Source organism: Oncorhynchus clarkii, chromosome 18, assembly GCF_045791955.1.
Source record: "Oncorhynchus clarkii lewisi isolate Uvic-CL-2024 chromosome 18, UVic_Ocla_1.0, whole genome shotgun sequence".
NCBI lineage: Eukaryota > Metazoa > Chordata > Actinopteri > Salmoniformes > Salmonidae > Oncorhynchus > Oncorhynchus clarkii.
The window spans coordinates 42,056,144-42,081,540 of record NC_092164.1 but is presented as its reverse complement, the minus strand read 5'-3'; the positions used below and the strand labels follow the sequence as shown (position 1 = coordinate 42,081,540).

Sequence of the window (25,397 nt, the reverse complement as noted above, 5' to 3'; positions counted from 1 at the left end):
GCATTCTACCACCATATCATACTGTGCGATGATTGGTTAAGACCACCCAAATGGTTAGGTTATGGGCAGTTTGATCCTGGTTGGCGATACGTGAACATTCCAGTTATAGCTAGCTAAAAAAAGACCTACGTTAAGAAATATCCTGTAGTTACTGCATTTTATTATTTTATACAAAGTGTGCCAAACAAGACACTAAGCAAATTGGATTTTGCGGAGCCGCTGGGTACCGGTTTATGGCCCGTGACGTGAACGGGCAAAAGCGGTGAGGGAGGAGTGCTCTTCTCAAATTGAACAGTAATTTGCGCAGGTCATGTCTACAAGCTAGTTTGGTGCTTCGCCCAGGTCATGTTGTCTACAAGGCAGTTTGGTGCTTCGCCCAGAAATATATATTTTCCCAAAAAAATCTGTCTTAATTTTCATTGTGAATGCAGATAAAGCGTTTTTATAACATAATCATACTCATTACTCATCGTGGTTAATTACGTCATTTTTATTTGGAGCCGTGGGCTTTGAACAGAGCACCCCGAGCTCACGCCCGCGAGGCAGCCCGGTTCCAAAGCGAATCCCAATCAACTTTCACCCGGTGCAAAGCACGCCTACATGGGCGCCCGGGACAGATTAATCGAATCCCCTCATTTAATACACCCCTGAGAGGAAGAAGCGCAGCACAATCTTTTTCTACAGTGAGTAAGCAAAAGTGCCCGATGGTGATGACTGTCATTTTCTGAAATGTCTTTGCAACACAGTTGTAGTCATATTTCACAATATATTTCGGAGCTCATTTAGCGTGCTCTACTGACTTGTTAAATAGTAAGCTAAACTTGCCAGTGTTTGCTAGCTAGCTGGCTAACCAATGTAGCTAGCTAAATTGGCTTGTTATTGTGTTTTGTAGCTAGCTTTATTGGTGCATTACTTTGTCTTACCCTGAAAGCATCGTGCTAACGTTAGATACACTAACGTTATTAATTTAGCTACTGTAGATAACTAACGTTAGCTAAGTACAGTAGCTAGCTGAGGGTGACTTGCCTCTGTTTGCTGACCATCACATTCCCAGCAACAAGTTTAGAATCTGTTCCAAAAAGGTTTAAACTATGTTGCCATAAAAAATAAAAAAACTATTGGCTAGAAGTTGACTGTTACTTTGTTGTTTGTAATGTTCAGGGTTTCAGAGATAATATCATGCGGTCACAACTAACGTACTTCTGGTGTCACAGTCAGCAGTTTGGGAGGAGCTAATGGTCGATAACATGTTACAGTAGATTGTTGAGGCATGTGCATTTCTCCCTGTCAGTTCGTAGTCCAAAGTAACGTTAGTCTGTCTGTCTCAACAGCTCTTAGACTCCAGTAAACTCTTTAGCTCATCATGGCTCATCTTCCAGCACTTTTTAAATATGTGGACGAACACCAGGAGCTGTACATTGAGGTAGCCTTTTCTCATTACTTGAATTATGATAATGCATTTAGTCATGTTTTACTATCTGCGACTTGACTGAGTTGATTCATGCATTTGGGACTAGCCATACTAATGTTTTGACGAACATTACTTTGCATGTGAATCTCAAATGATATTAAATTATTTAATTTCTTAAACTTCAGATTTAGAAGGACTTGATAAGAACAGAGTCAAATCTTAGCCTGGTAATGGCATGCTATTGCTTTCACTTCTTCAACCCCTTTAGATCACGAGTAGCAAGAACTGACATGGTAGCAAAAACAACACCAGAACATAAGATAGGACACCACACCACTGTAGGGTATTAGGTTTAGTGCCTCAGACTTCACTTCCTTGCCACAAGAACCAAGTAATGTGTTTGTGGGTTTTCCTATTCATAAACTTGAAGAACAAGTATAGGGCTGGGAATTGCTAGGAACCTCACAATACAATATTATCACTATACTTAGGAATCGATATGATGTGTATTGCAACAAGATTATTTGCTAAGTCATAGAAATAAAAGTGCTGAAAACAAATTGACTCCTTATTTAAAAAGACGACCGAGAACTATGAAACTTGATTATTGAACATGAACTGAGTGAGTATGAAATTGGCTTCAAAGCCTCTCAATTGAAAAGGCATTTTTTTTTTTTGGCATGACAAATACTTGTTGCCAAAGAAACAATGTTGAACAATTCAAAATAAATATCCTACATTTAAAAAACACTATTTTCTCGCTCTACTCTGCCTCTAGCGTCTTGCCCAATGGGTGGCAGTGCAGAGTGTGTCTGCCTGGCCAGAGAAGCGCGGGGAGATCAAGAAGATGATGGAGATGGCAGCCAAGGACATTGAGAAGCTGGGGGGCACAGTGGAGATGGTGGACATTGGAAAACAGAAGGTAGGACTTTGCACTGTGTGCCACAATAAACTATTCATACCCATGACTTATTCCACATGTTGTGTTAAAGTCTGAATTCAAAATTACTTAAATATATATAATTTCACCCATCGACATTCACTTACACCATAATGACAAAGTGAAAGTGTATTTAGAAATGTTAAAGAATGTATTGAAAATGAAATACAGAAATATCTCACACCCATGAGTCAATACATACTTTGGCACCGATTACAGCTTTGAGTCTTTCTGGGTAAGTCTCTTAAGCGCTTTGCACACCTGGATTGTACAGTATTTGCACATTTGTTATTTTTTTAATTCTTCAAGCTCTGTCAAGTTGGTTGTTGATCATTGCTTGACAGTCTTGCCATATATTTTCAAGCCGATTTACTTCATAACTGTAACTAGGCCACTCAGAAACATTCAATGTCGTCTTGATAAGCAACTCCAGTGTAAATATATATATTTTTAAATGTAACCTTTATTTAACTAGGCAAGTCAGTTAAGAACAAATTCTTATCTATAATGATGGCCTACACCGGCCAAACACGGACAACGCTGGGCCAATTGTGCGCCTCCCTATGGGACTCCCAATCACGGACAGTTGTAGATTCAAACCAGGGTGTTTGTAGTGATGCCTCAAGCACTGAGATGCAGTGCCTTAGACCACTGCACCACTCGGGAGCCCATATATTCGGCCTTGTGTTTTAGGTAATTGTCCGGCTGAAAGGTTAATTTTGTCTTCCAGTGTCTGTCAGAAAACAGACAAACAGGTTTTCTTAGCTCTCTTCTGTTAGTTTTTATCACACAAATTCCCTAGTCCATGCCGATGACAAGCATACCCATAACATGATGTAGCCACCACCATGCTTGAAAATATGAAGAGGGGTGTTGTGTTGGATTTGCCCCAAACCTAAGGCTTTGTTTTCAGGACAAAAAGTAACTGTCTTTGTAACATTTGTAGCATTTTCTCTTAAGTGCCTTATTGCAAACAGGATGCATGTTTCAGAATATTTTTATTCTGTACTTTCTTCCTTTTTTTCACTCTGTCATTTAGGTTAGTTTTCTGGAGTAACTACAATGTTGTTGATCCATCCTCAGTTCTCTCATATCACAGCCATTAAAATCTGTTTTAAAATCACCATTGCCTCAAACATTGGCAGTATAATGGTCTTACTGAAGAGCTCAGTGACTTTTAACTGGCACTGTTGTAGGATGCCACCTTTCTAACAAGTCAGTTTGTCAAATTTCTGCCCTGCTAGAGCTGCCCCGGTCAACTGTAAGTGCCGTTATTGTGAAGTAAAAACATCTAGGAGCAACAGCGGTTCAGCCGTGAAGTCATTGGCCACACAAGCTCACAGAATGGGACCGCCGAATGCTAAAGCAAGTAGCGTGTAAAAAAACGTCTGTTCTTGATTGCAACACTCACTACCGAGTTCCAAACTGCCTCTGGAAGCAACATCAGCACAATAACTATTTGTTGGGAGCTTCATGAAATGGATTTCCATGGCAGAGCAGCCGCACACAAGCCTGAGATCACCATGCGCAATGCCAAGCGTCGGCTGGAAAGGTGTAAACCTTGCCTCCATTGGACTCCGTAGCAGTGGAAACGTGTTCTCTGCAGCGATGAATCATGGTTCACCATCTGGCAGTCCGACAGACAAATCTGGGTTTGGCGGATGCCAGGAGAACGCTATCTGCCCAACTGCATAGTGCCAACCAATATTCCCTACATTTTTGCCACTGATCAAATTTCAGATCTGCTGTCTGCAAACATTCTGTACAACTTCCAGTGCATTTACTGTGAACACTGAGGCTGTACCTGCTTAAAGTTACAGCTATAACAGTGGCCAAGTAGCTATTTGATCATAATGTATGCCTACAATAGTGGCCTACAATGAAAAACAATGGCGAAAAATGCATTCCATAACATTTTAACATAGAATAACTATTTCCATCATTCAGCCTACAGTAGCAGCCAATGTGTGGTGTTCAATGTAGGACATTAACCTGTTTATGACTGAAAATGTTGTTTGATGCGAGAAACCACTACAAATAAAATGCTTTATTATTCCCATACCATTATTACAGGGAATCAGACACATTATGCTACTCTCTCCCTATTGGCTACTTAGCTTATTCAAGCCATGCTCAAAATACAACACTGCCACTTTGACAGTTATTTACCTGACTCACTTTTCAAAGATAAATGTACATGTTTTGTGCTCTTGTGGGAAGTAATCACTCCCCTATTGCTGACTACAAATGATCTATAACTGGGCTAATAACTCACTAAATAGCATCCAGAGATGTCAGATCGGGCTCTGGCTGGGCCACTCAGACATTCAGAGACTTGTCCCGATGCGACTCCTGCGTTGTCTTGGCTATGTGCTTTGTTGTCCTGTTGAAAGGTGAACCTTCGCCCCAGTCGGAGGTCCTGAGTGCTCTGGAGCAGGTTTTCATCAAGGATCTCTGTACTTTACTCCATTCACCTTTGCCTCGATCCTGACTAGTCTTCCAGTCTCTGCCGCTGAAAAACACCTCCACAGGATGATGCTGCCACCACCATGCTTCACCGTAGGGATGGTAGCAGGTTTCCTCCAGACGTGACGCTTAGCATTCAGGCCAAAGAGTTGAATCTTGGTTTTATCAGACCAGAGAATCTTGTTTCTCATGGTCTGAGAGTCCTTTAGGTGCCTTTTGGTAAACTCCAGCTGGTCTGTCATGTACCTTTTTTTACTGAGTAATGGCTTCCGTCTGGCCACTCTACCATAAAGGCCTAATTGGTGGAGTGCTGCATAGATGGTTGTCCTTCTTGAAGGTTCTCCCATCTCCATATAGGAACTCTAGAGCTCTGTCAGAGTGACCATCAGGTTCTTGGTCACCTCCCTGACCAAGGCCCTTCTCCCCCTGATTGCTCAGTTTGACCGGGCAGCCAGCTCTAGTTCCAATCTTCTTCCATTTAAGATGGAGGCCACTGTGTTCTTGGGAACCTTCAATGCTGCAGAAATGTTTTGCTACCCTTCCCCAGATCTGTGCCTCGACACAATCCTATCTCAGAGCTCTACGAACAATTCCTTCGACCTCATGGCTTGGTTTTTGCTCTGACATGCACTGTCAACTGTGGGACCTTATATAGACAGGTGTGTGCCTTTTCAAATCATGTCCAATCAATTGAGTTTGCCACAGGTGCACTTCAAATAAATTGTAGAAACATGTCAAGAATGATGAATGGAAACTGGTTTCTCCAGAGCTCAATTCTTATAGTCTTATGGCAAAGGGTCTGAATACTTATGTAAATGTACTTGTTTTTTTATTTTATAAATTTACAAAATTGTCTAAACCTTTTCGCTTTGTCATTATGGGGTATTGTGTGTAGATTGCTGAGGCTTTCTTTTTTTATTTAATCCATTTTAGAATAAGGCTGTAACCTATCAAAATGTGGAAAACTCAAGGGGTCTGAATACTTTCCGAAGGCACTGTATATGGCAATAGTCTATTTGCATAGGCCAACTGCATCTCTGATTGGCTATGTCACACCGGTCTGTGTAGACTACGGGCTCAGTCACGTGCAATAGAATCCTACTCCTATGTGCTCTGCCTACAACATAATCTCTTGAATAGTTTGCTTTGTTTCATTATGTTGCATTGAAAGTGGCTAATATTGGATTGACTCGGAAACATTGATAATGTTAACTAACAGGGAAAACTCTAGAAAGTTGAGTGAAGTTCAAGCTTGTGCTTCTCTCTGTGGGCAGATATTTCTTATGCGCTCTGCTTGGCATTCCTCGGGAGCGCAGCTTAGAGGGAACATTGGTGCCAACTCTAAAGTTTGGTGGAGGAGAAATACTTTTCCTGGGGCAATTTTTTATGGTTCGGGCTAGGCCCCTTGGTTCCAATCACTCAATTAATCAAATGTATTTATAAAGTGCTTTTTACATCAGCCGATGTCACAGTGCTATACAGAAACTAAGCCTAAAACACCAAACAGCAAGAAATGCAGATGTAGAAGCACGGTGGCTAGGAAAACTCCCTATGAAGAAACCTGAGAGGAACCAGGCTCTGAGGGGTGGCCAGTCCTCTTCTGGCTGTGCCGGGTGGAGATTATAACAGTACATGGCCAATATGTTCAAATGTTCATAGATGACCAGCAGGGTCAAATAATAATAATCACAGTGGTTGTAGAGGGTGCAACAGCTCAGCACCTCAGCAGTAAATGTCAGTTGGCTTTTCATAGGCGAGCTTTCAGAATTGGAGAGAGCAGGTGCGGTTGAGAGTGAAGGAAAATCTTAACGCTACAGCATATGACATTCTAGATGATTCTGTGCTTCCAACTTTGTGGCAACAGTTTTGGGAAGATCCTTTCCTGTTTCAGCATGACAATGCCCCCTTGCACAAAGTGAGGTCCATACCGAAATGGTTTGTTGAGATTGGTGTGGAAGAACTTGACTGGCCTGCACAGACTACTGACCTCAACCCCATCAAACACCTTTGGGATGAATTGGAATGCCGACAGCGACCCAGGCCTAGTCGCCCAACATCAATGCCCGACCTCACTAATGCCCTTGTGGCAATGTTCCAACATCTAGGGAAAAGCCTTCCCAGAAAAGTGAAGGCTGTTATAGCAGCAAAGGGGGGACTAACTCCATATTAATGGCCATAATTTTGGAATTAGATGTTTGACGAGCAGGTATCCACATACTTTTGGCCATGTAGCATATTTATCATGCATTAGTCCTGCACTTCAGGGCTACCTGGTCTTCCTTGTATTTTAAATGTGTGGTGATAACGTTTTATCAATCGGTACTTGTTGCCCAGCTACATTGTCTGCATAGATTGTGTCAACACCAGCCTATTCAGCAGTCAAACTGTACATAACATTTTGAGTTGAAATGCATCTGCTCCCTTTACTTTCATTGTATATAATATACCCTAGTCTTTCCTCACTTAGTCCTCTTCTTCCTTGTGGAGCATGAAAGGCTTCCAGGAAAGAACACTGCTGTCGATCCTCTGGCCGGCTCAGACCCCCTTGATCTCCTTCAACTGGTTTGCTGTATCTGTTGCTTGAAAGTCTGTCTCCTCCTCTTCATTTTTCACCTGGTAATTTCTTTCATGTCAGTGCAATGGCGAGAAGAGGAAAAGATGGATTTTTAGACCATTGAGTGAGACCTTTTAATTTTTGCCCCTTCAGCTTCCCTCCGGAGAGGAGATCCCCTTGCCACCCATCATCCTGGGTTCCTTGGGCTCCGACCCGGGTAAGAAGACTGTGTGCATCTACGGCCACCTGGATGTCCAGCCAGCTGCCATCGATGACGGCTGGGACACGGAGCCCTTCACTCTGGTGGAGAAAGATGGTGAGAGTAGCTATTCCAAAGCACAAAAAAACAGAACAATGCTGAAACATCAAAATCTATGCCAGTGTTGAGATTTGGACTTTGATGTTTCAGCGTTGTTCTCCTTTTGGGGAAGTATGATTTGCATTGGCTTGTGCAATTTAGGTTACTTCTTACTCTTTGTATCAACAGTATAACTTACTACCTTCTAGGCAATGTTCACGCGTGCAGCTCCCCTGGGACTGCTGTGCAGTAGAAATGTCAGCCCTTGCAGGGAAGCATGAGATTGAACATCTAAAGTTTTCGCCTTTAGTTAACACTATCAACAATTCCCTCTACTGTGCGAATTGTGATCTAATCAACGCAACATTAGCCACTTTCAATGAAACATACCCAAACACTGAATTAGGTAAGATATTTTCTTGTAGGCAGAGAGCATTGGAGTAGGATTCTATTGCTTTGACAGGCACGACTCAGGCCCATACTCTACACCATGGGTGCCAAACTCTGGCCCGTGGGCCAAATTTGGCCCGCGGGGTAATTATATTTGGCCCGCGAGACAATACCAAATTACTACTAGAGCTGGCCCGCCGGTATTATACAGCGCATTCACCACTAATACTACGAATCCTATAATGCTCTGCTGTTTTTGCGCGCCAATCAGGACAGGACCCAAAAACGCTCTCTCCTCTGTGACAGTAGTCATAGCAACATAGACGCTACAACTGTCAGCGAGCTAACCCTTCCCAAAAATGGCGAAAAGAAAGGCAGAAAACAGGAGCTTTCTGGACAAGTGGGAGGCAGAATATCTGTTTACATATGTAAAAGACAAACCTGTTTGTCTTGTTTGTGGAGTCAACGTGGCTGTAAGTAAGGAGTACAACATTAGACGACACTATGAAACGAAACACCATGACAAATACAAGGACCTGGACATGACTCAAAGGAGCCAGAAAGTAGAGGAGATGAAAAGAAGTTTGGTTTCACAACAGAATATGTTTAAAAAAGCAACATCACAAAGCGAGGCTGCTGTAAAGGCTAGTTATATAGTGGCAGCAGAGATCGCAAAATCAGCCCGGCCCTTTAATGAGGGAGAGTTCATGAAAAAGTGCATGATGAAGGTTTGTGACCTCGTATGCCCAGAGAAAAAACAAGCATTTTCAAACGTGAGCCTGAGCAGGAACACAGTAGCTGATCGCACATGTGATCTTGCCACCAATCTGTATGACCAGCTGATGGAAAAGGGAAAAGATTTTGTTGCGTTCTCCCTCGCTGTGGATGAGAGCTGCGACGCATCTGATACTGCTCAGCTGTCAGTCTTCATCCGTGGAGTGGACTCAAATCTGTGTGTTACGGAGGAGCTATTAGGATTCAAATCAATGCATGGCACAACCACAGGAAAGGAAATCTTTGAGGAGGTTTCCAAATGTGTAACTGAAATAAAGCTGCCGTGGGATAAACTCGTTGGATTAACGACAGATGGTGCGCCAGCGATGTGCGGTAAAAAGAGTGGACTGGTGGGCATGGTTCGGGAGAAGATGCGGGAAGAGAACTGTGCAGGTGAGCTAACTGTTTACCACTGCATCATACATCAGGAAGCACTGTGTGCCAAAGCCCTAAAGATGGAACATGTTATGACCACAGTAACACAGGTAGTTAACTTTATAAGAGCCAAAGGTCTAAATCACCGCCAGTTTAAATATTTTCTGGAGGAGTGTGGTTCGGAATACGCAGACGTGCCGTATCACACAGAGGTGAGATGGCTAAGCAGAGGAAAAGTACTGAACAGATGTTTCGAGCTGCGTGAGGAAATATGTCAATTCCTGGAAACCAAAGGGAAGGATACAGCAGAGCTCCGGGAGCAAAAGTTCCTGTGTGAGCTGGCCTTTCTCTGTGACATCTCGAGCCATCTCGATGCGCTGAACCTGCAGCTTCAGGGGCGGGGGCGCATCATCACAGACATGTACGCTGCAGTGAGGGCCTTCAAAACTAAACTGTGCCTGTGGGAGAATCAGATGCTGCAAGGAAACCCTTGCCATTTTCCCTGCTGCCAATCCATAAAAGCGCAGATCTCTACCGCCGTGTTCCCATGCGCACAGTTTGCTGAAAAACTCAGTGTTCTCGCCGCTGAGTTTAGCCGGCGATTTGCCGACTTCGATGCCCAGAAATGCAAGTTTGAACTGCTTAGTAATCCCTTCGCAGTTGATGTGGAAAATGCACCAACCAACATCCAAATGGAGCTGATTGAACTCCAGTGCAACGACACGCTGAAGTCAAAGTATGATGCTGTGGGCGCCGCACAGTTTCCACGGTTCATCCCTGACACAATGCCTCAGCTCTGCACCCAAGCTGCTCAGATGCTCTCCATGTTCGGCAGCACTTATCTATGCGAGCAACTTTTCTCCTCGATGAAGATGACCAAAACAACTCACAGGAGACGTCTGACTGATGAACATCTTCGCTCGATACTGAGGATTTCTTCAGCTCAGAGCTTGAGCCCAGACATTGATGAACTAGCATCCAAGAAGAGATGCCAGGTATCTGGCTTGGGCACATCAGATTAGACCAGTGTGCAATAATTAATGTTTTCTTTATGCACTTTTTCTTGCTACAAGGCATGGGCTTGAATGGTTGATTGATTTATTATCATTTTATTTGTAAAATTATTAGCCAGTGGAAAAAGTTTATTTTGGTATTTAAATCAGAAGGCAAATAGAAAAGAGGCATACAATTTTTATTTACATTTTATTTATTTAATAAATGAATGCCATTGATGTGTTTTTTCATTTGAAATTCGATTTTGCATGTCTCCACTATTAAATTATATATTGTATGGTAATAAGCGATGCTTGTTCCATATTCAATGTTAAAGCAAAACTTGTTTGGGTCCATATTAAAAGGTTAATTTGTTCAATGTTGGCCCGTGACTTTGTTCAGGTTTTACATTTTGGCCCACTGGGTATTTGAGTTTGACACCCCTGCTCTACACAGACCAGTGTGCCATAACCAATCAGAGCTGCAGTATCCCTATATGCAAATAGACCTTTGCCATATATGGATTTGTGCCATTCACTTTGAACTGGACTGTTTTTATAGCATGAGTGGTCATGAGTAGATGCGCTTGTTTTGAGGTCAAAGCAAGAACTGCATGTAGCGTTATTAGCCCAGTTATAGCTAATTTCTAGTCAGCAATAGTGGAGTGGTTACTTCCTACAGGCTTGATTAAGCTAAGTAGCCAATAGGCAGAGGGTAGCATAATTTTTCTGATTCTATGTAATAATGGTATAGGAATAATTCAGGAATTTTATTTTGTAAAGTGGTTTCTTGCTTCAAACAACACAACATTTTCAGTTACCTTGCCTGAGTGGATAAACAGGTTGTCAATCCCTACATGTTTTTTAAGTCTCATGGAATGTAGGCCTACCCCGGGGCGGCAGGGTAGCCTAGTGGTTAGTGTTGGGCTAGTAACCGAAAGGTTGCAAGTTTGAAATCCCGAGCTGACAAGGAACCAATTCGTCGTTCTGCCCCTGAACAAGGCAGTTAACCCATTGTTCCTAGGCTGTCATTGAAAATAAGAATTTGTTCTTAACTGACTTGCTAAGTTAAATAAAAGTAAAATAAAAATAATAAACATTGAACACCACACATTTCCATGTTAAAATGTTATGGGCTGCATGTTCTCCAAATTATTTTTTTATGGTAGGCCAACATGATCAAATAACCACAGTAGCCTACTTGGCCACTGTTATAACTGTAACTTTAAGCAGTTACAGCCTCAGTGTTCACAGTAAATGTGCTGGAAGTTGCACAGAATTTTCACGCCATTCAAGTTGCAAACTCTGCAGACTTGAAACTTACTCAGTCCCGAAAAAAATATAGGGAACATTGCTTATAGGTTTCACGATTTCTGTTGGTTCTTGTTTTAATTTCTGTTGGTTCTTATCCATTGTTTTTGTCTTTTATTCCTTTTTATCTAAAACCATTTCTACATGGCATCATGCTCCATGACTACTGAATAAAAAATCTAATCTGCTAGCAGACTGCAGTTGTATGTGGCACTCCTTTAACCATTTCGCTGCTAGTCTACGAAAGCTACAGAACACTGTATTCAAGGTGTAAAGAGCTATAAAGGTGTGGCATGCCCATAAATGATTGTGGTATCTTGGTCATAAGCCCTTTAGACATAGCCAATAGTCCAGGCCATACAGTGCATTTGGAAAGTATTCAGACCCATTGACTTTTTACACATTTTGTTACGTTACCAAGAACGTTACGTTATTCTAAAATGGAATTTAAAAAAATCCTCATCATTCAACACACAATACCCAATAATGACAAAGCAAAAATTGTTAAAAAAATATATGAACCTTCGCCCCAGTCGGGGGTCCTGAGCACTCTGAAGCAGGTTTTCACCAAGGATCTCTCTGTACTCCATTCCTCTTTCCCTCGATCCTGACTAGTCTCCCAGTCCCTGCCGCTGAAAAACATCCCACCGTAGGGATGGTGCTAGGTTTCCTCCAGACGTGAAGCTTGGCATTCAAGACAACGAGTTCAATCTTGGTTTTATCAGACCAGAGAATCTTGCTTCTCATGGTCAGAGTCCTTTAGGTGCCTTTTTACTGAGGAGTGGCTTCTGTCTGGCCACTCTACATAAAGGCCTGATTGGTGGAGTGCTGCATAGATGGTTGTCCTTCAGGAAGGTTCTCCTATCTCCACAGAGGAACTCTAGAGCTCTCTGAGTGACCATTGGGTTCTTGGTCACATACCTGACCAAGCCCCCCCCCCCCGATTTCTCAGTTTGGCCGGGCGGACAGCTATAGGACGAGTCTTGGTGGTTCCAAACTTCTTCCATTTTTAAGAATGATGGAGACCACTGTGTTCTCGTGGCTCTTCAATTCTGAAGAAATGATTTGGTACCCTTACCTAGCTCTGTGCCTCAACACAATCCTATCTCGGAGCTCTACGGACAATTCCTTCGACCTCATGGCTTGGTTTTTGCTCTGATATGCAGTTTCAGCTGTCGGACCTATAGACAGGTGTGTCCCTTTCTAATCAATAGAATTTACCACAGGTGGACATGAGATGTTTGTACAACTTCATTCAAGGGTGATCAATAGAAACAGGCAGCACCTGAGCTCAATTCCAAGTCTCATAGCAAAGGTTCTGAGTACTTTTTATTCTTAATAAATTAGCAAAAATGTCTAAACTTCTTTTTGCTTTGTCATTGTGGGGTATTCTGTGTAGATTGAAGGAAAAATATTAATTTGATAAATTTTAGAATAAGGCTGTAATGTAACAAAATGTGGACAAAGTCAATGGGTCTGAATACTTTCCGAATGCTTGGTTAGTTGCAAGTTTTTCAATGTCTGCACTAATGAACCTAAACTCCAAACTACAGATTACATGTGTGGTAGTCTAGGCTGTTTTCAGGGTCACTTGCATTAAAATGGGTTTATAATGATTGGATCAAATGAGTGTTTGATAAGGAACTTTTCTCAATGGTCCAGCAATCACCTGTCTCTAAAATATATCCCTTACTAGAAACAGTCTCGTTACCATCAAGTCTTGCTCATCAATGTCCCCACCTGTTTTTTGGGGTTTGTTTTTTCTTGATGTCGCTACGATTGATTGGAGTCCACCTGTGGCCAATAAAATTGTTTGGAGATGATTTAGAAAGAAACACACCTGTTTGTAAAAGGTCCCACAGTTGACACTACATGTCAGAGCAGAAACTATACCATGAAGTCCAACGAACTCTGTCAATCTCAGAGAGAGCGTTTTGATGAGGCATTTATGAGGTGTAAAACCATTTCTAGAGTGGTGGAAGTTTCCAAGAGCACAGTGGTCCCCTTCATTGGAAATGAAAACAAAAACAAAAAAATGGAACTACCCAGACGCTGCCTGGAACTGGCCGTCCGACCAAACTGAGCAACTGGTCAAGAAGGACCTTGGCCAGGGAGGTGACAAAGAACCCGATGACCACTCTGACAGAACTACAGAGTGTCTTGGCTGAGATGGGAGAACTTGCCAGAAGGACAACAGTCTATCCAGCACTTCACTAATCTGAGCTTTATGGGAGAGTGGCCAGACAGAAGCCACTCCTGAGAAAAGGGCACATGACAGCATGCCTGTAGTTTTCAAAAAGGCACGTGAAGGACTGAGATCATAAAGCAGAAGTTTGTGGTCTGCCAAGACAAAAATGAAACTTTGGCCTGAATGTAAACCGTTATGTCTGGGAAAAAAACAGACACGGCTCATCACCCGTCTAACAACATCCCTACCGTGAAGCATGGTGGTGGCAGGATCATTCTGAGGATGCTTGTCACCGGCAAGGACTAGGGAGGGACTGGGAGAATGGTATAAATGGAGGGAACAATGAATGGAGCAAAATACATGCAAAGCCTTGATGAGAACCTGCTTCAGAGTGCAAACGACCTTACATTGGGGGAGAAAGTTCCAACAGGAAGGTGACCACAACCATACAGCTAAAGCAATTCTGGAATGGCTATAGAACAAGAATGTGAAAGTCCTTGAGTGGCCCAGCCAAAGTCCAGACTTAAATCCCATTGAAAAGCTGAAGAAAGACTTGTAGAAAGAAGATTGCTGTTCACTGCCGCTCATTTAATTTAAGAGCTTGAAAAAATATGTAACGAAGAATGGGAGATAATCACCAAATCCAGATGTGCAAAGCTGATAGACATACCCAAGACAACTCAAAGCTGTAATCACTGCCAAAGGTGCTTCTATAAATCATTGACTTGGGTTGTAAATACCTATGTAAATGAGATTACATTTTCAATAAATGTGCAAACATTTCTATAAATGTGTTTTCATTGATGGGGTATTATGGGTGTGAAAAAAACAACAATTTAATCAATTTGGAATAAGTCAAGGGGTATGAATTCTTTCTGAAGGCACTGTATATTTAGTCTAGTCTGGTTTTAGTCTCGTCTCTAGTCTGGTTTCAGTGTGTCATGCAGAGATGTGTCAGCAGCATTTTCCTTTCATGCTGACAGGTCATTACTTGTTAACTTGTGACAGTCACCTGACTGTTGCTATATTCTCTTCACCACTCATAAATCAAACCGTCTCCCCCTTTGATTACCTAATTTCCTTCTTTTGACTCTTGATATGTTTCACAGGGAAGCTAGTACTGATTTTATTTTTTTCCTTTTTAAGTAGCATTTTTTTCAATGTCTTTTATTGGTCTATAATAGGCTTGGGTGTTATTCCGTGTATACCGGGGCATTTGGAAAAAGCCATACATTTTAATATTTGTAGCTACTTAATACCTGCAGTCAACTTGCAATATATTAGGAGATAAAACCGATAGTGTTCACTTCACCTCTTACATTATGACGCTTACCTTAGTTCCACAGAACAGTTGAGCCAGTCATGTGTTTGTTTGCTATTTTCAGAAGGAGAAGGCAAGAGCTGGTGAGTCCATCGTGTTGTATATCGATCAGTGAGTCTCTGTTGTGCAGCGCACATGAAGTGATGACGTTACACTTGTATGCATTTCACTACTAAATGTTTGCCATCATATCTTATGGCTTTCTTCAGAAGTCAAAGAGCTCTGGATGAGTTATCTGTACAGTTGCAATTAGTAGGAAGTGCTTCCTACTATTTCCCCCCCCCCCACCTTTCTTCTCCCCTCTGTTCCATGTACACATGCTGCTGTTCCTTCAGAAAAGGATGCATCACAACTTTGTTAATTTTTACAATGTCTCTCGTTCACTTTTGCTTGTAAATGTCCACTCTCACCAATTCGGTATCTACTAGCCATGCATGTGTAACTTATAGCTGGTTTTGCTGGTCTTTGCAATTAGTTATGTTTGTTTTTTGCTCGTTAACATTTAGACAACAGTGTCTGTGATTTCGCTATTAGTTTGAAAAGCGGTCTTTATATGTACCACAGAAGAACCAAGAAATGAAGAGCGACACCAAGGCTGTCTTTTTGGCCTTCTATGTAGATCTGCAATGGTATTACGAAAGGGCAGGAATACATCAGTCTTCAATGCACCATCTGACAAGTTGTTCTCTAGAGGAGCATGAAGAAAAGTAAAACACATATCCTGTCTCACATCTCCAATACATTGCTTGGTGCTTTCAGTGTTGACAGTATTAAAATACAACTCATGTACAAAAACACTGTAATGCAAACAAGCTACAACTGAAAATTGCATTCATCCCAATCAGACCTTAGAGCTAAAACTACATCTCCCATAATGCAACACTAGCATACGTTGGCAGCTCAGCTAACCATCGGCATCACAGAAAGACATGCTAGCTAGCAACAGCAATAGTTTTTATCACTCTGTAAAACTATATAAATAACAACGATAAAACTGTTACATGTTTCGATAGTTTCACACTCCCTTATAACAATACCTATAGCGTTAACCTTGGGATGCTTTATTTATTTAACATTATGGACTTCTACACAGGAGTAAGGAGAACGGGAGCTATCAGTAGTACCAGGGTGTTAGTAGGTGACGTAAGCACCCAGATTAATTAAAATACATTTAATGAAATAAAAACTGAAGATGTTAATATCATCCAACTACTGTAGCTGCCTCCTTAACATCATCAGGCAGTACTAGTAGCGCAACAAATGAAAATATAAACCAAAACTAAAGTTCCTGGCGATCATAGCGATCTGATTCCCCCTTCTGTCTGAACTTGGAACATTCCTGTTCGCGGGCTTGGGACACTGACCCTAAACCTGGATGTTCTGCGTTTGTGTACTATTCTAATAATTGGAAGTTTGATGGAATAACCATTTGAACTCTCCTACATTTGTGCTAATTTGGTAGCATTCTGGGAATAGAGGCCAATGGGCTTTTCTTGCGTTTTTAGCGCCCCTTGTATGTTAAACCGGTAATACGATAAATCCCAGGATGAGAGTAGGATGGTATGACAATGAGAAAAATCTTTATACCGCCCTAGTCTATAATGATATCTCGTTTCAATGACTAAAGCCTGCAAGAGTTTTCCAAGATGATATAGTAGATCATTATAATTTCAAAATTTTCTTATGGTTTTAGTAATTCACGCTTTAGATTTATTTTTATTTTTACTAAGACACCTATGGCTTGCAGATTATGTAGTCCATCATCATCATCATCATCATGATCCTCATCATAAAAACATAATCAGCAACTTAATCCCCTGCAGGGAAGCTCTATGGCCGAGGCTCAACAGACGACAAAGGTCCAGTGTTGGCCTGGTTCAACTGTATCGAGGGCTACCAGAAGATCCAACAGGTAAGACACAGCACCACAACTTGATAAGTAGCACTCACTGAAGCTAGCCCATGACAGAGAGAACCCCATGGTATTGTGTTTTCAAAACAGTTTTAGTACAGGTGCCCTTTTCTTGGTTAGGCAACTAATAACAGGCAAGGTTTAAAGGACTTGGTGTTGAGATGTCAGCTACAGGGTAAAAAGCCTCTTCGCTTTAAGACTTTTCATCTTGATTACAGTCGATCACATCAGTGTTGTCAGCAGCATGGCCGTCCAAAGGTCCTCAAGTAATCTTTATCTCCTATCATCAGCGTTTAATGATTGAGCTGACCTATGTCTTATACTAGCTCACTGACATCGTAATCATGGAGGTACAGCCAGAGGAGGATGGGCATCCCCTCTTTATTCCTCCTCTAGATAGTTTTTTTGGGGGGTGTGGGCTGGGTTACTGGAAGCACTTTGACACTGATGCTTGAAAGCTGGAGCTATATAAATGTAATTTAATTGAATGATTGATCTCCATTTGTCAAAGTTAAACACAGGACTGACGGTGCTTTAGAAGTTGAAGTAGTCTTTTGTCAGCCTGCCAGGTACATTAATTTAGTGTCTTGAATATGTGGTGAATAGATCTACCTGTATGTATCAAATCAAACTTTGTCACATGCACCGAATACAACAAGTGTAGACCTTACCGTGAAATGCTTACTTACAAGCCCTTAACCAACATTGCAGTTCAAGAAGAGTTGAGAAAATATTTACCAAATAAACAAAGGTAAAAAATACATGTAGGTAGGAGTGACATGACAATGCGTAGATAATAAACCGCGAGTAGCAGCACTGTACAAACAAATGGGGGGGGTCGTCAATGTAATAGTCCAGTGGCCATTTAATTAATTGTTCAGCTGTATTATGGCTTGGGGGTAGAAGTTGAACCTCTTACTTCTACCCCCTCCTTTTTTGAACATTCTGTTAAAAATCGCGCAACTTTTCAGCGTCCTGCTACTCATGCCAGGAATATAGTATATGCATATGATTAGTATGTGTGGATAGAAAACACTCTGAAGTTTCTAAAACTGGTTAAATCACGGCTGTGACTATAACAGATCGTGTGTTTCATTGAAAAACGCAAGAAAAACTGCTCTCTGAAAGCTAAAAATAATTTCCATAAGTCACTTCCATGGGTTGTTAAAAGAGGACAACATTTAATATCGACCTGCATGCAATTCATACAAATTCCACACGATGTCGCCATTGTCGTCATTTTCAATTGAATTTATTGTTGGAAAATCCATCTATCTGGCTTCTGTTTCTTCCAGTCTCCACCCGGATGTTGTTAATGTGGACATTGGCAGCCATTGATTTGCAAACGAGGAGCTATTGAATATACATCGCCCTGTAATCATTTTGATAGATTATAAACGTTTACTAATACCTAAAGTTGGATTACAAAAGGATTTCGAAGTGTTTTGTGAAAGTTTATCGTCAACTTTTTTAATTTAAAAAAATTACGCAGCGTTTAAAAACGATGTTTTTTTCTGAATGACACAGCTTCCATAGAAAGCTATTTTGGGTATATATGGACCGATTTAAACGAAAAAAAGACCCAATAGTGATGTTTATGGGGCATATAGGAGTGCCAAGAAAGAAGCTCGTCAAAGGTAATGAATGTTTTATATTTTATTTCTGCGTTTTGTGCTGCGTCGGATAAGCAGAGTCTTTGTTTACGTCGCATTCGGGCATTTTCAGGTGGTGCATGCTATCAGATAATACCTTCTCATGCTTTCGCCGAAAAGCATTTTAAAAATCTGACTTGTTGGCTAGGTTCACAACGAGTGTAGCTTTAATTCAATACCCTGCTTGTGAATTTTGATCAAGGTTTGAGTTTTAACGAGTACATTTAGCATTTAGCGTAGCGCATTTGCATTTCCAGGTGCCTACTTGAGACATATGCGTCTCAAGTAGAGTCAAGAAGTTAAGGAGCTTTTTGATCCTAGACTTGATGCTCCAATACTGCTTGCTGTGCGGTAGCAGAGAGAATAGTCTATGACTTGGGTGAGTCTCTGACAATTTTATGGGGTTTCCTCTGACACTGCCTATTATATAGGTCCTGATGGCAGGAAGCTTGGCCCCAGTGATGTACTGGGCCATACGTACTACCCTCTGTTGCGCCTTACGGTTAGATGCCAAGCAGTTTCCATACCAGGCGATGATGCAACTGACCAGGATGCTCTCAATGGTGCAGCTGTAGAACTTTTTGAGGATCTGGGGACCCATGCCAAATCTTTTCAGCCTCCTGAGGGGTAATAGGCTTTGTCATGCCCTCTTCACGACTGGTGTGTTTGGAACATGATAGGTTGTGGTCCTTTAAACTCAACCCGCTCCACTACAGCCCATTGAGAGAGAGGTTGTTGTCCTGGCACCACACTGCCAGTTCTCTGACCTCCCTATAGGCTGTCTCATCGTTGTTAGTGATCAGGCTGTTGTGTCGTCAGCAAACTTAATGATGGCGTTGGTGTCGTGTTTGGCCACGCAGTCGTGGATGAACATGGAGTACAGGAGGGGACTAAGTACACACCCCTGAGCGGCCCCAGTGTTGAGGATCAGCGTGGCAGACGTGTTGTTCCCTACCCCTACCACCTGGGGGGTGGCCCATTTAGTCCCACGGTCCTTAGCTTTGTGAGCACTACGCTGATCTGTAGTCATTGAAATTCTCGCATACATGTTCCTTTTGTCCAGGTGGGAAAGGGCCGTGTGGAGTGTGATTGAGATTGCGTCATCTGTGGCTCTGTTTGGGCGGTATGCAAATTGGAGTGGGTCTAGGGTATCCGGGAGGATGCTTTTGATGTGAGCCATGACTAGCCTTTCAAAGCACTTCAGCAGAGACCAGTTGGTTGTAATCTGGTTATGTGACGTCTTCTCAACAACATTTACAGCCAGAAAATAGCGTCATTAAGATTATGTGCCATATTTTGCCTGCTGAGATTCTCATTCATACCTCTCTCATGGAAACAGGAGCTTCCCATCAACATCAAGTTCTGCTTCGAGGGCATGGAGGAATCCGGCTCAGAGGGCCTGGACGATCTGGTGTTCGCCCGCAAAGACACCTTCTTGAAGGACGTGGATTACGTGTGCATCTCAGACAACTATTGGCTGGGCAAAACCAAGCCCTGCATCACCTATGGACTGAGGGGGATCTGCTACTTCTTCATTGAGGTGAGGCCATAGAGTTAGCTAGAGGGCTCTCTTCCCACTAAAAAAAACTGTGATTGTCATTGTGGTGAAGCCATAGAGTTAGACCATCGTTTCACAAACTCTATGCACGTTTTGTTTTTTGCCCTAACTACACAGCTGATTCAAATTATCGAAGCTTGATGATTAGTTGATTATTTGAATCTACAGAGTAGTGCTAGGGCAAAAACCAAACATGCTCCACTTGGGGTCCTGAGGACGGAGTTTTGGAAACCCAGAGTCAGACAAATCTAGAGGGTGCATTTACCACAAACTGTGCATGGATCATAGCCCTGCTTTAAACCTTCTTGTTTTGTCAGATGGCGTGCTGTGACAAGGACCTCCATTCTGGGGTGTTTGGGGGCTCTGTCCATGAAGCCATGACCGACCTCATCGCACTGATGGGTAAGTTGAATCAGGTGTGCTGATGTGCTGGAATAGTATTATCATAGAGCTATATAAGGATATAGGTATGAAATAATTGGATGGGTATATGCAACAGCATTGTAGCCCTTCAATAGAATCAAACAAAATCCTAGAATGAAATCTATACAAGTGCCTAGGGGGTTTTGTAGGGGCTTGGGGGGGTTGTTTCTGGACAGGGCATATGATATCTCTGCGTCATCGTGTTCATAATGCACCAAACAAAAGGACTGAAACTCGGCGCGACTCATTTTAGTTTTTCATTGTGAAATGTATTATTTTGCGTGCAATCGTGAACCTGACCCTGGTGTCTCCTCCTTCAGGCTCCCTGGTGGACAAGAAGGGGAAGATCCTGGTCCCGGGGATGTACGAAGATGTGGCTAAGGTCACAGACGAGGAAAAGAAACTGTACCAGAAGATCGACTTTGACATGGTGGAGTATGCCAAGGACGTTGGAGCTGGGAAGCTCCTACACGACACCAAGGTATGGATGGTTATGTCCAAATACTTCAAAAATGAAGACCTTCGTTCTTTCCTACCTCCCTTTAATCAATCACTGATCTTAATTGGTTGCATTGGTTAAAGTAATAGGGTGGTAACCTTGATCTCACTGCTTACGTATGCATTTCTGAACTGTTCAAACAGGGCCAATGTCTGAAATTACCAACTAGTTTTAAAAGTAATACTGGTTGATTCTCAGTCAATTTAAGTGATTAATTCCCAATGTTCTCTGGTTCATATTGTCCTTTGCTCTCTCCTCTGACCCTCGTCTGCAGGAGGCTAAATGTTCTCTGGTTCATATTGTCCTTTGCTCTCTCCTCTGACCCTCGTCTGCAGGAGGCTATCCTGATGCACCGCTGGAGGTACCCCTCCCTCTCCCTGCACGGCATAGAGGGGGCCTTCTCCGACGGAGGTGCTAAGACCGTCATTCCCCGCAAGGTCATCGGCAAGTTCTCCATCCGCCTGGTCCCGGACATGGACCCCAAAGTGGTGGAGAAACAGGTAGAAACCTCTATAATTTAGATAGAACTCAACTCAGGTTTTTAGATCATTTCCGGCCTTACTCTTTTAAGTGCAGGTCTGGGATCCATTCCCCTACCTCAAATCCTAACACCTCAACATGTTAGGCTGACATATGAAGAGTGTTAAAGGTCGGCTCAGTAATAAGTTGAATTCAGTTCTTTAAATACAGGACTAGGATCAGGTATTTAGATAACTTAATTAAAGGTGTTATCGAATAAGCACATTGCATGTTCTAGACTTTTGGATGAAATAGTAGTGGACAAGCATCCCCCACCACTGGTCCATTCCTTACATTTAAATTCACTCTCAAACATTAGGTCCATCTATTAGTGGTTCCCAACCTTTTTTTAGGTTACTGTACCACCACCTGAATTTTGTTCCGTCCGGAGTACCCCTGAAGTACCCCATAATGTGCATTTTACCAGAAGGCCAATGGTCTCAGGAATCTTCTGAAGTACCCTCTGTGCATAGGCTAAGTACCCCCAAGGTTCCTAGTACCCCTGGTTGGGAACCACTGCTCTATTAGCCTGTAATACAGTAAATGCCATACACAGACAGCCCTGATAGCATTCTGACTGTCTGTCCTTTTCATTACTGTTCATATCATATTTTTGATCTCAATGAGACTTTAATATGAATGTGGAAACATATATTTAGAAATGTATGTATAATCCTATCAAGGTTATTGGCCACCTGGAGAAGAAGTTTGCTGAGCTGGAGAGTCCCAACAAGCTCAAGGTGTACATGGGCCATGGGGCCAAGGCCTGGGTGTCTGACTTCAACCATCCCCATTACATGGCTGGTAGAAAGGCCATGAAGACAGGTGTGTGGATACACAGGCAAACCCTCTCACTCAGACACACGCACACAGACATGCATGCACACACAACACTGGTCTACCTTAAATATTTATAACATTTTTGAGCAATAATGTCTTGTTCTCTCCTTTTTTCCACATAGTGTTTGGTGTGGAGCCTGACCTGACACGGGAAGGCGGCAGCATCCCCGTCACGCTGACCTTCCAGGAAGCCACCGGCCGTAACGTCATGCTGCTGCCCATGGGCTCGTCTGACGACGGAGCACATTCACAGAATGAGAAACTCAACAGGTAGGCTGCCACGGTTGTCTTTTTATCTATACGCTGTCTGGATGCATGGGACTGCGATAATGGCGTGTCTCGGGGACTTGAGATATGCAAAAAAACACATTTCCATTTCACACATGCATTGAATACACACTTGCACATGTGAAATATGACAAATATAAGCACCCACATTATTATTAGCTTCTCGATGGAGTCTTAATGTACATCTTGTTGTTTAATTCAATGATGTTACACGTCTACAGTGCATTCGGAAAGTATTCACACCCCTTGACTTTTTCCACGTTTTATGTTAGTCTTATTCCAAAATGGATTTTTTTAAATCCGCAATCTACACACAATACCCCATAATGAGGAAGCAAAAACAAGTTGACATTTAAAGTATTAAAAATAAAAAACTGAAATCACAAGTATTCAGACCCTTTACTCAGTACTTTGTTGAATCACCTTTGGCAACGACCACAAACTCAAGTCTTCTTCTACGCTACAAACTTGGCACACCTGTATTTGGGGAGTTTCACCCATTCTTCTCTGCAGATCCTCTCGAGCTCTGACAGGTTGGATGGGGAGCGTCGCTGCACAGCTACTTTCAGGTCTCTCCAGATATGTTTGATCGGGTTCAAGTCCTGGCTTTTGCTGGGCCACAAGGACATTCAGAAACTTGTCCCGAAGCTAGTCATGCGTGGTCTTGGCTTGGTTTTTGCTCTGACATGCCCTGTCAACTGTAGGACCTTATATAGACAGATGTGTGCCTTTCCAAATCATGTCCAATCAATTGAATTTACCACAGGTGGACTCCAATTAAATTGTAGAAACATCTCAAATATGTTCAATGGAAACAGGATGCACCTGAGCACAATTTCAAGTCTCATAGCAAAGGGTCTGAATACTTATGTAAATAAGGCATTTCTGTGTTTTATTTTTAATACATTTGCATGAATTTCAAAACCTGTTTTTGCTTTGTCATTATTTTGTGTAGATTAATGGAAAAAATGTATTTAATCAATTTTAAAATAAGGCTGTAATTGAACAATGTCGAAAAAGGGAAGGGTCTGAATACTTTCCGAATGCACTGTATGTAAATGTATATGAATATATGTCTATGGTTTACTTTCAGGACAAACTACATCCAGGGCATCAAGATGCTTGGCGCATACTTCCACGAGGTCTCCCAGTTGGAGTAAATGAACTAGCCAGACCTGAGTGAGATGTATCCCTCTGCCTCCTGAGCTTGTGGACCCAACTGTTTTAATTTTCTATCCAATGCAAGTTTCATAATGTTTTCCATGAACTGCTGCTGCTGTACAGCAAAGCAGATCCTTGAAGATGTTCCTTTAGTAATTTGTAATATCTCCCAACAAGGTGATAAGTAGAGGAAAATAATATAGAAGTATTGATTATTGTATTGTAGAAGTGCCATCTTGTATATCTTCATCTACTTCATCAGAGTGTTATAGATGAACTAAACCAAACTCGACAAGGAAACGTGGACAGTATATACCCTATTACACGTCCATGATGTCACAGCTTTGTTGTGGTGTATTTATGTTACTGCTAATAGACAACAGCACACTGACATGCACTCATTTCCTCCATTTGGAGGGCTTGGAGATGATTTTATACCTGATCATTTTTTATCTTACGATGTTAGCTTGGTTGGGAAACCTACAACTGTAATGTAAAAAAAGAAAAGAAACCAGCACACCCATTTCAACTAATTTATTCCTGTTAAATACTATGTGTAATCATTTATGAAGAAGTTCACTCAGGAAGCAGAACATTGCAGTATGTATTGAAATGTATATTGCAGTCTTACAACATGAGTAGACCAGAGAAATGAACACACAGGACATAGCCATAGACATCCGCAGATATTGGAGGCATATATTCAGAAGTATTCTAAGTGATGAAAATATCTCCATACTTTTGCATTACATTAAATAGTACAGTATACAAAATGGCATCTTGATTGAGCCATTCAAGGTTCTCTTTCAAACTGGAGCATGACTTGACCTGTGTAATGCATCTACTTTCTCCCTTGTCACTGTGAAACAACAACAGTCACATGCCAATATATTCAATAAATCATAACATCAGTCTTGTCTTTTTTTATCATGCTTCCAATATCCTGAAAACTTCCCATGTCATGCCATCAATCCAAAGAAAACAGAATCCACACATTTCAAATGTGATTTTGGCTTCTTTAATTTCCACAGTCATACAAATGTAATGTGACTGACCCTTCCCACTGGGCGCACTGGTTGAATCAACGTTGTTTCAATTAAATTACGTGGAATTAGCGTTGACTTGATATGTGCCCAGTGAGTTGAGGCTCAATCCCAAACTGATCCCTCCTTCTCCCTGGGCTTTTCATTTGACAGTTCATGAAGGGGAGTCAACGGGCCTAAGGACAGTGTGGAGGGATGGTTAATGATAGAACCCAGGAGTGACTGAATGGGGTTGATGTTCCTATCCAAGCTACAGGATGTGCCCTTGGTTGATTTCAAATGTTGATTTGTGTGTGTGTTTTGACAGGTGGAATGATGTAACCAGTGGGGTTGTCCTGTTGCAGACAGGTGGTCAGACTCATCCTGCTAGGCAGTCTTGTTTTGATTGACATTTGGTTGAGTTTTCAACTAATGTGCAATCAACAAAAAAAATCACTGTCATTGGATTTATGTTAAAAATAAATGAAATTCCCGTATCTTAA

At 41.9% G+C, this 25,397-nt stretch overlaps 1 protein-coding gene across 1 annotated transcript; it reads left to right on the top strand.

Moving 5' to 3' along the window:
- Window positions 1-540: 540 nt before the first annotated feature.
- Window positions 541-25,397, top strand: LOC139373528 (cytosolic non-specific dipeptidase-like). Its single transcript, XM_071114148.1, has 12 exons — window positions 541-683; window positions 1,332-1,423; window positions 2,190-2,333; window positions 7,525-7,687; window positions 16,844-16,932; window positions 19,924-20,124; window positions 20,460-20,544; window positions 20,886-21,046; window positions 21,400-21,564; window positions 22,267-22,408; window positions 22,546-22,693; window positions 23,805-25,397. The coding sequence occupies exons 2-12, from the start codon at window positions 1,364-1,366 to the stop codon at window positions 23,869-23,871; spliced, it is 1,425 nt and encodes a 474-aa protein (XP_070970249.1). The 5' UTR covers window positions 541-683; window positions 1,332-1,363; the 3' UTR covers window positions 23,872-25,397.

Excerpts from the sequence above, each read along its gene's own strand:
- LOC139373528 (XM_071114148.1), top strand. The coding sequence starts at position 1,364 with ATGGCTCATCTTCCAGCACTTTTTAAATATGTGGACGAACACCAGGAG. Across the intron at positions 21,565-22,266 it reads CCAAAGTGGTGGAGAAACAG|GTTATTGGCCACCTGGAGAA; the intron begins GTAGAAACCTCT and ends AATCCTATCAAG. Across the intron at positions 22,694-23,804 it reads CAGAATGAGAAACTCAACAG|GACAAACTACATCCAGGGCA; the intron begins GTAGGCTGCCAC and ends GTTTACTTTCAG.